The sequence below is a fragment of the Heteronotia binoei genome, chromosome 10 (assembly GCF_032191835.1).
Source record: "Heteronotia binoei isolate CCM8104 ecotype False Entrance Well chromosome 10, APGP_CSIRO_Hbin_v1, whole genome shotgun sequence".
In the NCBI taxonomy this organism is placed as follows: Eukaryota; Metazoa; Chordata; class Lepidosauria; order Squamata; family Gekkonidae; genus Heteronotia; species Heteronotia binoei.
In genome coordinates, this window is record NC_083232.1 from 3,542,486 (window position 1) to 3,556,006 (window position 13,521).

At 48.2% G+C, this 13,521-nt stretch overlaps 1 protein-coding gene across 1 annotated transcript in view; it reads left to right on the top strand.

The window, feature by feature from the left end:
• KIF9 (kinesin family member 9) overlaps positions 1 to 13,521 on the top strand; it is a 77,493-nt gene that overhangs the window by 19,369 nt on the left and 44,603 nt on the right. The window contains exons 4-8 of the mRNA XM_060248115.1: positions 1,235 to 1,341; positions 6,301 to 6,519; positions 8,627 to 8,710; positions 10,614 to 10,706; positions 11,997 to 12,144. Of these exons, the coding sequence (XP_060104098.1) occupies positions 1,235 to 1,341; positions 6,301 to 6,519; positions 8,627 to 8,710; positions 10,614 to 10,706; positions 11,997 to 12,144 (651 nt within the window). The remainder of the gene's footprint in view (positions 1 to 1,234; positions 1,342 to 6,300; positions 6,520 to 8,626; positions 8,711 to 10,613; positions 10,707 to 11,996; positions 12,145 to 13,521) is intronic.

Sequence of the window (13,521 nt, forward strand, 5' to 3'; positions counted from 1 at the left end):
GCCCAAAGCATTTTAACCTTTCTTCATAGGGAAAGTGTTCCAAACCTCTAATCATTCTAGTTGCCCTTTTCTGCACTTTTCCCAATGCTAGACTATTTTTTTGAGGTGCGGTGACCAGAATTGCACACAGTACTCTAAATGAGACCGCACCATCGATTTATACAGGGGCATTATGATACTGGCTGATTTGTTTTCAGTTCCCTTCCTAATAATTCCCAGCATGGCATTGGCCTTTTTTATTGCAATCGCACACTGTCTCGACATTTTCAGTGAGTTATCTACCATGACCCCAAGATCTCTCTCTTGGTCAGTCTCTGCCAGTTCACACTCCAGCAACTTGTATTTGTAGCTGGGATTCTTGCACTTGGCCACATTGTGCCTCATCTGCCACATTGACGCCCACTCACCCAGCCTCAACGGATCCCTTTGGAGTGTCTCACAAGGTTTGGGTAAGGTTTGGGGGGGCGCATACAGCAGCCAAAGGATTGCCCAGCAATTCAGGGGCCTCATCTGCTAATACAATAAAACAGAGGAGAAAAAGAAGAGCTGGTTCTTATACTTGCTTTTCTCTACCAGAAGGAGTCTCAAAGTAGCTTGCAATTCTTCCCTTCCTCTCCCCGCAACAGACACCTTGTGAGGTAAGTGGGCCTGAGATAATTCTGAGAGGACTGTGGCTGGCCCAAAGTCACCTAGCAGGCTTCCCGTGGAGGCGGAGTGGGGACTCAAACACGGTTCTCCGGATGAGAATCTACTACTCTTGACACATTGTGTAGTGTGAAGTCCATATTGTTTTGGGATGTGGCAGATGGAGCAGCAGGGCCTTATTTGCAGTGGCCCTGTACGGGCATGAAGATAGCTCTGAACACCGTGCACATGTGTTTTCTCCTCAAACGCTCAGCTCAGCATTCCCCTGCCTTCCCAGTAGCTCCCAGTGCAGCTTATTCGGCCGAAGCGTTGGCCAACGAGTTGAATTCCTCCAGGCAGCGAATAATGCAGAGTTAGGGTTGCCAGTTCTGGGCGGGGAATAGCCCAGAGATTTGGGGGTGGAGCCTGGAGAGGGCGGGGTTTGGGGAGAGGAGGGACCTCAGAGATCAATTGTAACAGCAGGATATCTCCAGGCCCCACTAGGGGGTTGGCAACCCTAGTCCCACAGGAGGCCAGCTGCTCTAGCAGTGATGTACCAGACACAAACTCAAACTCATTGTTGCTTTCTTCGCTTGGGAAACTTTTCTAGGTACTATCATCTGCTATGGGCAAACAGGAGCTGGCAAGACCTACACGATGACAGGGGCTACAGAAGACTACGAGCATCGAGGAATCATTCCCCGAGCCATTCAACAGGTAATCCAGAGCAGCTGTTTTCAACCTTTTTACACTTGAGGACTGGTGAAAATAGGAGAATTATTTTTGGGGATTGGCTAGAATGAACGCATTGCCCCTCCAACGTTCTCTACGGGAGATTTCTTCAAGTCCCCTTTAGCGAGAGAGATTGTCTATGCAGGTCAAGCTCGCCAGATTCCATCCAGCATATCTCATTGAATTGCCGACTGTATACTATTCTTGGGAAGGTTCTGTTAGATAGTCTTGCCTGTTACCATCCTGTACTCAAGAAAACAGGATCGATGCCCGTTTTCCACTAAATGACAACAGAACTGATATCACGAGCAATGTTCTCTCTAAGCTGCAAAGTCTTGTGAGCAAAAATTCTACTTTGTGAGCTACTGGTATTAAAGCTGTGAGCTGCTGCCATTAAACGTGTGAGCTACTGCATCAATTGTCATGCTCTGGGGTCGTCCTTCCTGAGCTAAGACAAAAATGTGTGAGCTGGAGGCTAAAAGTCTGTGAGCTAGCTCACGCTCACTCAACTTAGAGGGGACACTGCTCCCATCCAGTGTTCCCTCTAAGCTGCAGAATCTTGTGAATTCATGTGCTCTGTGGTCATCCTTCCTGAGCTAAGAAAAAAATGTGTGGGCTGGAGGCTCAAAATCTGTGAAAAGAAGAAGATATTGGATTTATATCCCGCCCTCCACTCCGAAGAGTCTCAGAGCAGCTCACTATCTCCTTTACCTTCCTCCCCCCACAACAGACACCCTGTGAGGTGGGTGGGGCTGAGAGGGCTCTCCCAGCAGCTGTCCTTTCAAGGACAACCTCTGCCAGAGCTATGGCTGACCCAAGGCCATTCCAGCAGGTGCAAGTGGAGGCGTGGGGAATCAAACCCGGTTCTCCCAGATAAGAGTCCGCACACTTAACCACTACACCAAACTGGCGTACGCTCGCTCAGCTTAGAGGGAACAGCTGAAGTTGTCAAAAATTATTCTAAGCCAATTTTTTGGTGATTTTAAATCTCATTTTAGCCTTTGAACCGACATATTTGACTGTTGCCTGGCTGACGGGTCTCTGTATGTCTCTTTTGGTTATGCCAATAAAGGCGTGATGGATTGACTGCTAAGGCAGGAATGAAAAGCATGGAACACCACTGAAATTTCCAGAGAGCGATATTCAATTCAAATAAGGCAAGCTCTACCTGTGAGTTGGAGTCACTGAAGGGTCAGGAGGCTGCTCAGCCACTGAGGACTTGCACCTGTCCCTGAATGATTCAACAGGTTGAGGAGTGTCACCTGGCCTTGAATGACTCCTGATAAAAGCAGCTAGGAAAGGAAGAGCCAGCGTGGAAGCAAGCCGGTCGTGATTCTTGTCCGTGGATGCACTTTAGATTTCTCTGTGCTTTGATTTGTGCGTCTCACCTGGCTTGGGCTCTTTGGCTTTGACTTCTGGTTGGATGCTTGGACTTCTGGGAATAGAATACAACCCGAGAGAGGTCACTAGAATGGATAACACGACAAAAAAATGCAAGTTAGTGACCAATTTACTAAGAAGTATATAGAAACCAGTCCAAATGTCCAAAACATGTTCATTTGAATCCCAAAGTAGTGTGGTGACAAGCCAATCGATTAAATGCTTAACATATGAACATATGAAGCTGCCTTATACTGAATCAGACCCTGGGTCCATCAAAGTCAGTATTGTCTTCTCCGACTGGCAGCGGCTCTCCAGGGTCTCAAGCTGAGGTTTTTCACACCTATTTGCCTGGACCCTTTTTAGTTGGAAATGCCGGGGATTGAACCTGGGACCTTCTGCTTCCCAAGCAGATGCTCTACCACTGAGCCACCCTCCCTCCCTAACACTTATGAGGCTCTCCAGGGTCTCAAGCTGAGGTTTTTCACACCTATTTGCCTGGACCCTTTTTTGGAGATGCCAGGGATTGAACCTGGGACCTTCTGCTTACCAAGCAGATGCTCTTCCACTGAGCCACCGTCCCTCCCTCTTTCCAGTCTTCATCAGACCTGGGACCAATATTGATTCAATTATATAGATTCTTTACACAATTTCCAAAAAAGAGGGACGCAGAGCGTCTCCAGCAGCAATTTCACATCGGCTACAGCTCAGTATGAGGCTTCTTTTTTGAAAATTGTGTAAAGAATCTATATAATTGAATCAATATTGGTCCCAGGTCTGATGAAGACAGGAAAGAAACAAGTACTTCATCGACTGGCTTGTCACCACACTACTTTGGGACTTGAATATACTTGTTTTGGACGTTTGGACTGATTTCTATATTCTTCTTAGTAGATTGGTCACTAGCTTGCCTTTTTTGTTGTGGACTTCTGGGAAAGCTGTGTTTTGAAACCAAAAATTTTAGGAAATCAGGATATAAGAGCCAAATAGTTCTGTGTGTACAACTGAAGCATAAATATTATCAAATATATGATGAGGGTTTTATATATATATGATGAAAATGTCTATTTACTTATCACAAATTTAATTAAATATATTCCCCAGAGAGCACTGCGTTCAGGGACAAAAAATCTACGGTCTGTCCCTGAACCAAAGGAGGCCACGTTGCGTTCAACATGAGCCAGGGCCTTCTCGGTGGCAGCACCAGCATTATGGAATGCTCTCCCGGAGGCCATAAGGGCTCCGCGGGACCTCTCTACGTTCCGCAGGGCCTGTAAGACCGAATTGTTTCGACAGGCCTTCGATATTTAAGTGAGAGAGAGCTGCCACCTGACATCAGTTAGAGTACTCGGTGATCACCGTCTGAAAAGCAGAACCGCCAACATAGTAATGATACAGCACCGTGTAATAGCTTTTTAAAAAAAATTAATGGTAATGATGTTTATTGATTGTATTGATTTATTGATTTTAATTGTGTAAATGAATGTTGTGAGCAGCCCCGAGTCCGCTTGCGGAGAGGGCGGGATAGATATTCAATGTAATAATAAATAAATAAAATAAAACAAATATAGGCCCAAATAATAGCCTCAGTTCAGAATAAAATCATACGTTAATTCTGAAGACGGACCATTATTGACCCTGACATAAGAACATAAGAGAAGCCCTGTTAGATCAGACCAATGGCCCATCCAGTCCAACACTCTGTGTCACATAAGAACATAAGAGAAGCCCTGCTGGATCAGGCCAGTGGCCCCTCCAGTCCAACACTTTGTGTCACATAAGAACATAAGAGAAGCCCTGTTGGATCAGGCCAATGGCCCATCCAGTCCAACACTCTGTGTCACATGAGAACATAAGAGAAGCCATGTTGGATTAGGTCAATGGCCCATCCAGTCCAACACTTTGTGTCACATAAGAACATAAGAGAAGCCCTGTTGGATCAGGCCAATGGCCCATCCAGTCCAACACTCTGTGTCACATAAGAACATAAGAGAAGCCATGTTGGATCAGGTCAATGGCCCCTCCAGTCCAACACTCTGGGTCACATAAGAACATAAGAGAAGCCCTCTTGGATCAGGCCAATGGCCCATCCAGTCCAACACTCTGTGTCACATAAGAACATAAGAGAAGCCATGTTGGATTAGGTCAATGGCCCATCCAGTCCAACACTCTGTGTCACATAAGAACATAAGAGAAGCCATGTTGGATTAGGTCAATGGCCCATCCAGTCCAACACTCTGTGTCACATAAGAACATAAGAGAAGCCCTGTTGGATCAGGCCAATGGCCCATCCAGTCCAACACTCTGTGTCACATAAGAACATAAGAGAAGCCCTGTTGGATCAGGCCAATGGCCCATCCAGTCCAACACTCTGAGTCACATAAGAACATAAGAGAAGCCATGTTGGATTAGGTCAATGGCCCATCCAGTCCAACACTCTGTGTCACATAAGAACATAAGAGAAGCCCTGTTGGATCAGGCCAATGGCCCATCCAGTCCAACACTCTGTGTCACATAAGAACATAAGAGAAGCCCTGTTGGATCAGGCCAATGGCCCATCCAGTCCAACACTCTGAGTCACATAAGAACATAAGAGAAGCCCTGTTGGATCAGGCCAATGGCCCATCCAGTCCAACACTCTGTGTCACACAGCGGCCAAAACCCCCCCAAGTGCCTTCATGTTTCAGCCAATTGGCCTTTCTCCGTGGTCAAATAATGTTGCAGAATGGCTCCAGACATTACCGTAATGCAGTCATTTCTTAAATTTAGGCCAAAGTGAAATTGTTTTATGGTCAATTTCTGTGACCTAAGGCAGAGTTATAAATCTGAGGCCTCGTTTTAGATAACTAGCTGCCATGGCCAGGTACACTTCCCTTGAAAAATGGTCCAATTGTGTAGCTTTCTTTCCTGGTCAAAACAATTTAAGACGCAGTCCGGGGCCCATAGTAATGTAATAGTGCACTGTTACATTACTATTGTAATAAATACATGTATATCCTTGTATATTGGATACTATTTATGCTTCAGTTTTAGACGCAGATCTATTGGGCTTTTACTTTCTGATTTCCTTAACCTTTAGGTCTTAATTTAATTCATTTTGGGTTACGTTCCCCGCCCCCTTTTGTCTAACTGTGTTTTGACCCTGGTCTGTTTTCAGACTGTGCCTCTTGCCCCAGGTGTCTGCCTGAACCAAGAGAGTGCCATGCCACTGGTAGTACCAGGCACAGAAGCATTCTGATCTGGCTGCAGCGGAAAATGGAAGGAAAGCTCTTGGGGGGGTGCTTCCTAGCTTCAGCAGAAGGAATCTGTGTGATCCCAACTCCATTCTGCCCCTTAGGCAGTGGCTTCAGTTCAATCCCCAGCATTTCCCGTCCGAGTTTGGCGGGGCCGAAGAGTTTCATGCTTCTTTCCTGTGCAGGACGGTGTCCAAACCGAACAGCGAATGTCCCACTCGATCGCATCCCTTGCCTGCAAGCCCTCCTGCTGGTTTGGCAGAGCTGAGATAGCTAGCACGTCACCTTCTGACAGGTGTTTTCACGGAACCGAATGTGACTTTGTCTCCAGGTGTTCAAGGCAATGGAGGAGCACTCCAGTCCGTTCATGACCATTCGCGTCTCTTACCTGGAGATCCACAACGAGACCATCTTCGACCTCTTGTCCTCAACACCCCATGCTCCTGACCCTCCGCTCTCTGTCGTGGAGAGCCCGCAGGGGGTATCCGTGAAAGGGCTGACCGTGCACGCCTGCCCCACTGAAGAAATGGCTTTAAACTTTTTATTCGAGGTAGGGAGAAGAGTTTTTCTTCACAATCTTTGCAAGGGTGTTTCCGCAAGCCGGAAAGCCCGTTCGTGCTGTCCTTTTCCCCTGTAGATTGCAGTAGGTCTGAGAATGCAGAAAAGCTAACCACCGTACGAAAAATCCGAGTTCTAAGACGCTGCACGGTATAAATGAGAATTGCTATATTGTCAGACATCCTTGCAAATAATGTAGAATTCAACTTAAACGATATACCTGGATGTCTTTTGAAGACCACAATCCCCACAGCGATAATCCTGCAAGGACCCTTACTTGACTGGACTTTATTTGATTTATATCCCGCCCTCCCTGCCAAAGCAGCCTTATGGCGGATCGCAGCAATCAAATCACAACAGTCAATTAAAATTTCACTGCATGAATACATCAAGGTCAAATGCAATAATTAAAACAATCTGGGGCTAGTATCGTACGTAGTTCTTTCACTTCCGATGGCTTCGGCATTCTTGCGTTTTCTCCGACAGTAACGGTAACTCTAGATCGGTTAAAGGCCAACCGGAAGAGTGTGGTTTTACAGGCCTTGCAGAAGTGGGCCTCCGGCAGCTGGTTCCACCAGTAGGGGGCCGCTACCAAGAAGGCCCTCTCTCTAGTGGATCTTAGTCTTGCCTCCCTCGGCCCAGGGAGCGCGAGTAGGTTTTGGGACCCAGACTCACAGCATGTTTCTTCAGTGGGGAAATCCATAGAATATCACAATATGAGAACTCGTGGGCATTCAGTGAAATTGCCGAGCAGTCTGGTTAGAATGGTTAAAATGAAGTCCTTCTTCACCCAAAGGGTGACCAACACGTGGAATTCACTGCCACAGGAGGTGGTGGTGGCTGCAAGCATAGCCAGTTTCAACAGGGGATTGGATCAGCCTATGGAGCAGAGGTCCATCCGTGGCTATTAGCCACATTACCGTAATGCAGTCATTTCTTAAATTTAGGCCAAAGTGAAATTGTTTTATGGTCAATTTCTGTGACCTAAGGCAGAGTTATAAATCTGAGGCCTCGTTTTAGATAACTAGCTGCCATGGTCAGGTACACTTCCCTTGAAAAATGGTCCAATTGTGTAGCTTTCTTTCCTGGTCAAAACAATTTAAGACGCAGTCCGGGGCCCATAGTAATGTAATACTATGCTTCGGCGTAATACTGAGCCTGCTTCGGCGGGGAGGGCGGGATATAAATAAAAGGTGATTGATTGATTGACAGCGTATTGTTGGAACTCTCTGTCTGGGGCAGTGTTGCTCTGTATTCTTGGTGCTTTGCGGTGGGGGGCAAAGTAGAAGGGCTTCTAGCCCCACTTGTGAACCTCCTGATGGCACCTGGGGGTTTTTTGGCCACTGTGTGACACAGAGTGTTGCGCTGGATGGGCCATTGGCCTGACCCAACATGGCTTCTCTTATGTTCTTATGTCTGGGGCAACGATGCTCTGTATTCTTGGTGCTTGGGGGGAGGGCACACTGACAGGGCTTCCAGTGTCCTGGCCCCACTTGTGAACCTCCTGATGGCACCTGGGTTTTTTGGCCACTGTGTGACACAGAGTGTTGCACTGGATGGGCCATTGGCCTGACCCAACATGGCTTCTCTTATGTTCTTATGTCTGGGGCAACGATGCTCTGTATTCTTGGTGCTTGGGGGGAGGGCACAGTGACAGGGCTTCCAGTGTCCTGGCCCCACTTGTGAACCTCCTGATGGCACCTGGGTTTTTTGGCCACTGTGTGACACAGAGTGTTGGACTGGAGGGGCCACTGGCCTGATCCAACATGGCTTCTCATGTTATGTCTGGGGCAAGTGATGCTCTGTATTCTTGGGGCTTGGTGGGGCAACAGTGGGAGGGCTTCTGGTGTCCTGGCCCCACTAGTGAACCTCCTGAGGGCTCCTGGGTTTTGGCTGCTGTGTTGGACTGGATGGGCCATTGGCCTGATCCAACATGGCCTCTCTTATATACACCAAATCTGGGTCATTGGTGGTGGGCAGGGATGCGGCAGGTTGCAAGGAGTATCCACCTCTCCTCCTGCCCCTTTAGGGTTCCTGTCTTACACTGTGGGCAGTCCTTTCCTTCTCTAACAGGCCTCCTGTTTTTATTCTCTCTCCAGGGAGACACCAACAGAACTGTTGGCCAGCATGCTCTGAATAGCAACTCCTCTCGGTCCCACTGCATCTTTACCATTTATGTTGAGGTCAGTGCTGGTATATGGAGGCTCCTGAAAAACGTGTGGAGCAGAGGTCCATCACTGGCTATTAGCTACAGCGTATTGTTGGAACTCTCTTTCTGGGGCAAGTGATGCTCCGTATTCTTGGTGCTTGGGGGGCACAGTGGGAGGACTTCTAGTGTCCTGGCCCCACTGGTGGACCTCCTGATGGCACCTGGGTTTTTTTGGCCACTGTGTGACACAAGAGTGTTGGACTGGATGAGCCATTGGCCTGATCCAACATGGCTTCTCTTATATTCTTATATCTGGGGCAAGTGATGCTCTGTATTCTTGGTGCTTGGGGGGCACAGTGGGAGGGCTTCTAGTGTCCTGGCCCCACTAGTGGACCTCCTGATGGCGCCTGTTTTTTTGGCCACTGTGTGACACAAAGTGTTGGACTGGATGGGCCACTGGCCTGATCCAACATGGCTTCTCTTATGGGCTTCTGGAGCTCTGGCCCTACTGATGACACCTGGGTTTTGACCCCTGTGTGACCCAGAGTGTTGGACTGGATGGGCCACTGGCCTGATCCAACATGGCTTCTCTTATGGGCTTCTGGAGCTCTGGCCCTACTGATGACACCTGGGTTTTGACCCCTGTGTGACCCAGAGTGTTGGACTGGATGGGCCACTGGCCTGATCCAACATGGCTTCTCTTATGTTCTTATGTCTGAGGCAGTGATGCTTTGTATTCTTGGTGCTTGGAGGGGGGGGCACAGTGGGAGGGCTTCTGGTGTCCTGGCTCCACTGGTGGACCTCCTGATGGCCGCTGGGTTTTTTGGCCACTGTGTGACACAGAGTGTTGGACGGGCCTGATCCAACATGGCTTCTCTTATGTTCTTAATTTTTGGAATTAAAAAAAAAATTATTATGAACCTCAAGCAGAAAAAAGGAAAGAGTCCAGGAGCACTAAATTTGTGGCAGTGGCTGAGTTTTGACCCTGCCACAAATTCCATTAGTCTTTCAGGGGCTCCTGGACCATTGCTCTTTTCTGCTGCTACAGACAGACTAACACGGCCACCCATCTAGATCTCTCTCCAAGGAAGAGAAAAATAGGGACTGTAACAACAGTGCTATCGTGTGTACATGTGAGCATCTATAAAAGGTTTCCAGAAATCTAAATATAGTCCATCTGAAGTTGTTGTCTATATTCCATGCGTTCCAATGTTGATAATGGTCCTCAATCCATTGATATGCTGGAGATGGGCATTTATGTTTCTGGGGATGAAATATAAAACTTTTAGCAACAGTAAGGGATGGAGGGTCCATTTCTGTTGACCGTGTTAGCCTTCAGGAGACTGGCAAATCATTAAAAGTACATAATTATCCTCAAAAATCAATGAATAGTCAAATACGAAATTGAGTAATTACTTCTTCCCCAAAAGGTCGAATAACTGGACAGGCCTAAAATATGTTCCGAAGAGATGAATTTTTTATGTTGTAATGCCAGCAAATGGACACTTTAGTCCCCTTAGATAGATCCAAGCGGGCGGCCATGTTGGTCTGAAGCAGTTGAACAAAGCAGGAGTCAAGTGGCACCTTTAAGACCAACCAGTTTTTATTTCGAACGTGAGCTTTCGTGTGCTCTTAAGCTGGATTCCTCGTCGGATGAAGTGTGCTTAAGAGCACACGAAAGCTTATGTCCTAAACAAAAATTGGTTGGTCTTAAAGGTGAAACTTGACTCCTGCTTTAGCCCTCTCAGACACTTTAGTCCACTACTCAAAAGGCGCTGCAGTGTCCAGTGTCTCCTAGACAGATTTTTTTGGCTGAAAAAGTAATTGGTAGAAATTTTCACGGCGGTCTGAAAAATCCAGGCCCCGTGGATCTTTAGCGCCGATTCGGTTGACTGGCCTTTCCAGCACACCCTAATTTTCCTGATCCCCTCCCTCAGTGTCATTCCAGAATCATGTCAGACGCCACCTACGTCACCTCCAAAATTAACCTAGTCGATCTCGCGGGCTCGGAGAGGTTGGCAAAGAGCAAGGTAAGTCAGCCGGAATGAGAGCCAGTTTGGTGTAGTGGTTAAGTGCACGGACTCTTATCTGGAAGAACCGGGTTTGATTCCCCACTCCTCCACTTGCACCTGCTGGAATGGCCTTGGGTCAGCCAGAGCTCTAATAGAGAGCCAGTTTGGTGTAGTGGTTAAGTGTGCGGACTCTTTTCTGGGAGAACCGGGTTCGATTCTCCACTCCTCCACCTGCACCTGCTGAAATGGCCTTGGGTCAGCCATAGCTCTGGCAGAGGTTGTCCTTGAAAGGGCAGCTGCTGTGAGAGCCCTCTCAGCCCCACCCACCTCACAGGGTGTTTGTTGTGGAGGGGGAAGGTATAGAAGATTGTGACTGCTCTGAGACTCTGAGATTCAGAGTATATGGTGAGATATAAATCCAAAATCTCCTTCTTCTTTTTGCTTCATCTGGAGCTGAAGAATCAGGTGTATGCTGATTGAAAGGGGATAATAACCTGGTTTTCCTGTTCAGGCCCTTGAAAAATGGCCCCCTTAGAAGGAATACCAGCACTCTTATTGTTGTGTATGCGAGACTGCACCCTCAGTATATTGGGAGTTCCCGACTAGCTCATTGGAGCCTTGAGAACTGAGCATGGGGTTGGGAAACCACGGGAAACAGGATCCAAATCCCTGCTTCCCTGGTCCAATCGCTGGCCCCCTGCTGGTTCAAATGACCCGACGGCATCCTAGCGCAGGAACTTCGGACTGTATATAGCTGGCAGTGCTGTTACCATAATAACGAGCATTGATGACTGCAGCTTCGCCTCTTCCGTGCATCGAACCCACTATATTTCACTGATCGACAGCCCTGTCTATATCCCAGTGTGCATCCTCTGCAGATATTTCTTCTTGCTGGAGTCGTTGCTTCTCTGCATGCATTCCTGCACTTTCCTGGAGCAAAGGGACCTTAGCGGGAGTAGAACCCGCTGGTGGGATGAGCGGTGTGCCCCGTTTTCAGCAGAAAGATGGTGTGAGGGGGAAGGGTGAGCTCACACAGAGCCGTGGGTCTTATGCAGCCCCGAGATCTCCTGGAATGTCAAGTGCTCTCCAGACTACAGAGATCAGTTCCCCCGGAGAAAACGGCTGCTTCGGAGGCTGGAGTGTGTGGTATTTCATTCCACTGAAGTCCTTCTCCTTCCCAAAGCGTAGCCTTCTGGGAGCCTTCTCCAGGCTCCCTCCTGGAGGTTGGCAACCACAGTGGGCGCAATCGGTCCACATCTGGGAGACTCACGAGAGAACGGGAGCTGTAAGTGTCCTCCCTTTCTGCAGTCGGAGGGACGCGTGCTGAAGGAAACGACGTACATCAACAAGTCGCTGTCGTTCTTTGAACAAGTCATCATTGCGTTGTCTGAGCGTAACAGGGAGCACGTCCCCTTCCGGCAGAGCAAACTCACCTACACCCTGAAGGACTCCTTAGGTAAGGGCGAGGAGCTGGGGGCGGGGGAGTGTGTGTGGCTGAGGTCAAGACAGCGGCCCGAGGCAGAGGGAAACCTGGGGGGTCAAGCTTGGGTTTTAATTTAATGTTTCGATTTGTACCCCGCCCTATCCTGCAAGCGGGCTCTGGGCGGCTGACAACATTAGGAAACCTTACAAAACATCAGACAAACTACGTCCAAACTAGATAATCTCACAATTACATAATTAACAAAAAGCCTTGCCTCCCAAGGCTGTACTGAGGCCGAACGCTCCCTCTGAGTTTGCAGAAAAGAGCATGAGTCCCATGTAGCACCTAAGAGAATAACAAAATTTATGTCATGGTAGGAGTTTTTGCACGTCACTGCTTGCTTCTTTAGGTATCTGAAGTCACTGCTTGCTTCTTCAGGTATCATTAGGAAGAACTTCCTGACCGTTAGAGCTATTCCTCAGTGGAACAGGCTTCCTCCTCGGGAGGTGGTGGGCTCTCCTTCCTTGGAGGTTTTGAAACAGGGGCTAGATGGCCATCTGACAGCAATGAAGATCCTGTGAATTTAGGGGGAGGTGTTCGTGAGTTTCCTGCATCATGCAGGGGTTGGACTAGATGACCCTAGAGGTCCCTTCCAACTCTAGGATTGTAAGTTCCCACAGGCTTCCTTGGGAGGCGGTGGGTTCTCCTTCCTTGGAGGTTTTTCAACGGAGGCTAGATGTCCATCTGACAGCAATGAAGATCCTGTGAATTTAGGGGGAGGTGTTTGTGAGTTTCCTGCATTCTGCAGGAGGTTGGACTAGAGGACCCTTCCAACTCTATGATTCTAAGTTCCAACAGGCTTCCTTGGGAGGTGGTGGGCTCTCCTTCCTTAGAGGTTTTGAAACAGAGGCTAGATGGCCATCTGACAGCAATGAAGATCCTGTGAATTTAGGGGGAGGTGTTTGTGAGTTTCCTGCATTCTGCAGGAGGTTGGACTAGAGGACCCTTCCAACTCTATGATTCTAAGTTCCAACAGGCTTCCTTGGGAGGCGGTGGGCTCTCATTCCTTAGAGGTTTTGAAACAGAGGCTAGATGGCCATCTGACAGCAATGAAGATCTTGTGAATTTAGGGGGAGGTGTTTGTGAGTTTCCTGCATTGTGCACGGGGTTGGACTAGATGACCCTAGAGGTCCCTTTTAACTCTATGATTCTAAGTTCCCACAGGCTTCCTCGAGAGGCAGTGGGCTCTCCTTACTTGGAGGTTTTGAAACAGAGGCTAGATGGCCATCTGACAGCAATGAAAATCTTGTGAATTTAGGGGGAGGTGTTTGTGAGTTTCCTGCATTGTGCACGGGGTTGGACTAGATGACCCTGAAAGTCCCTTCCAACTCTATGATTCTATGAAAGCTC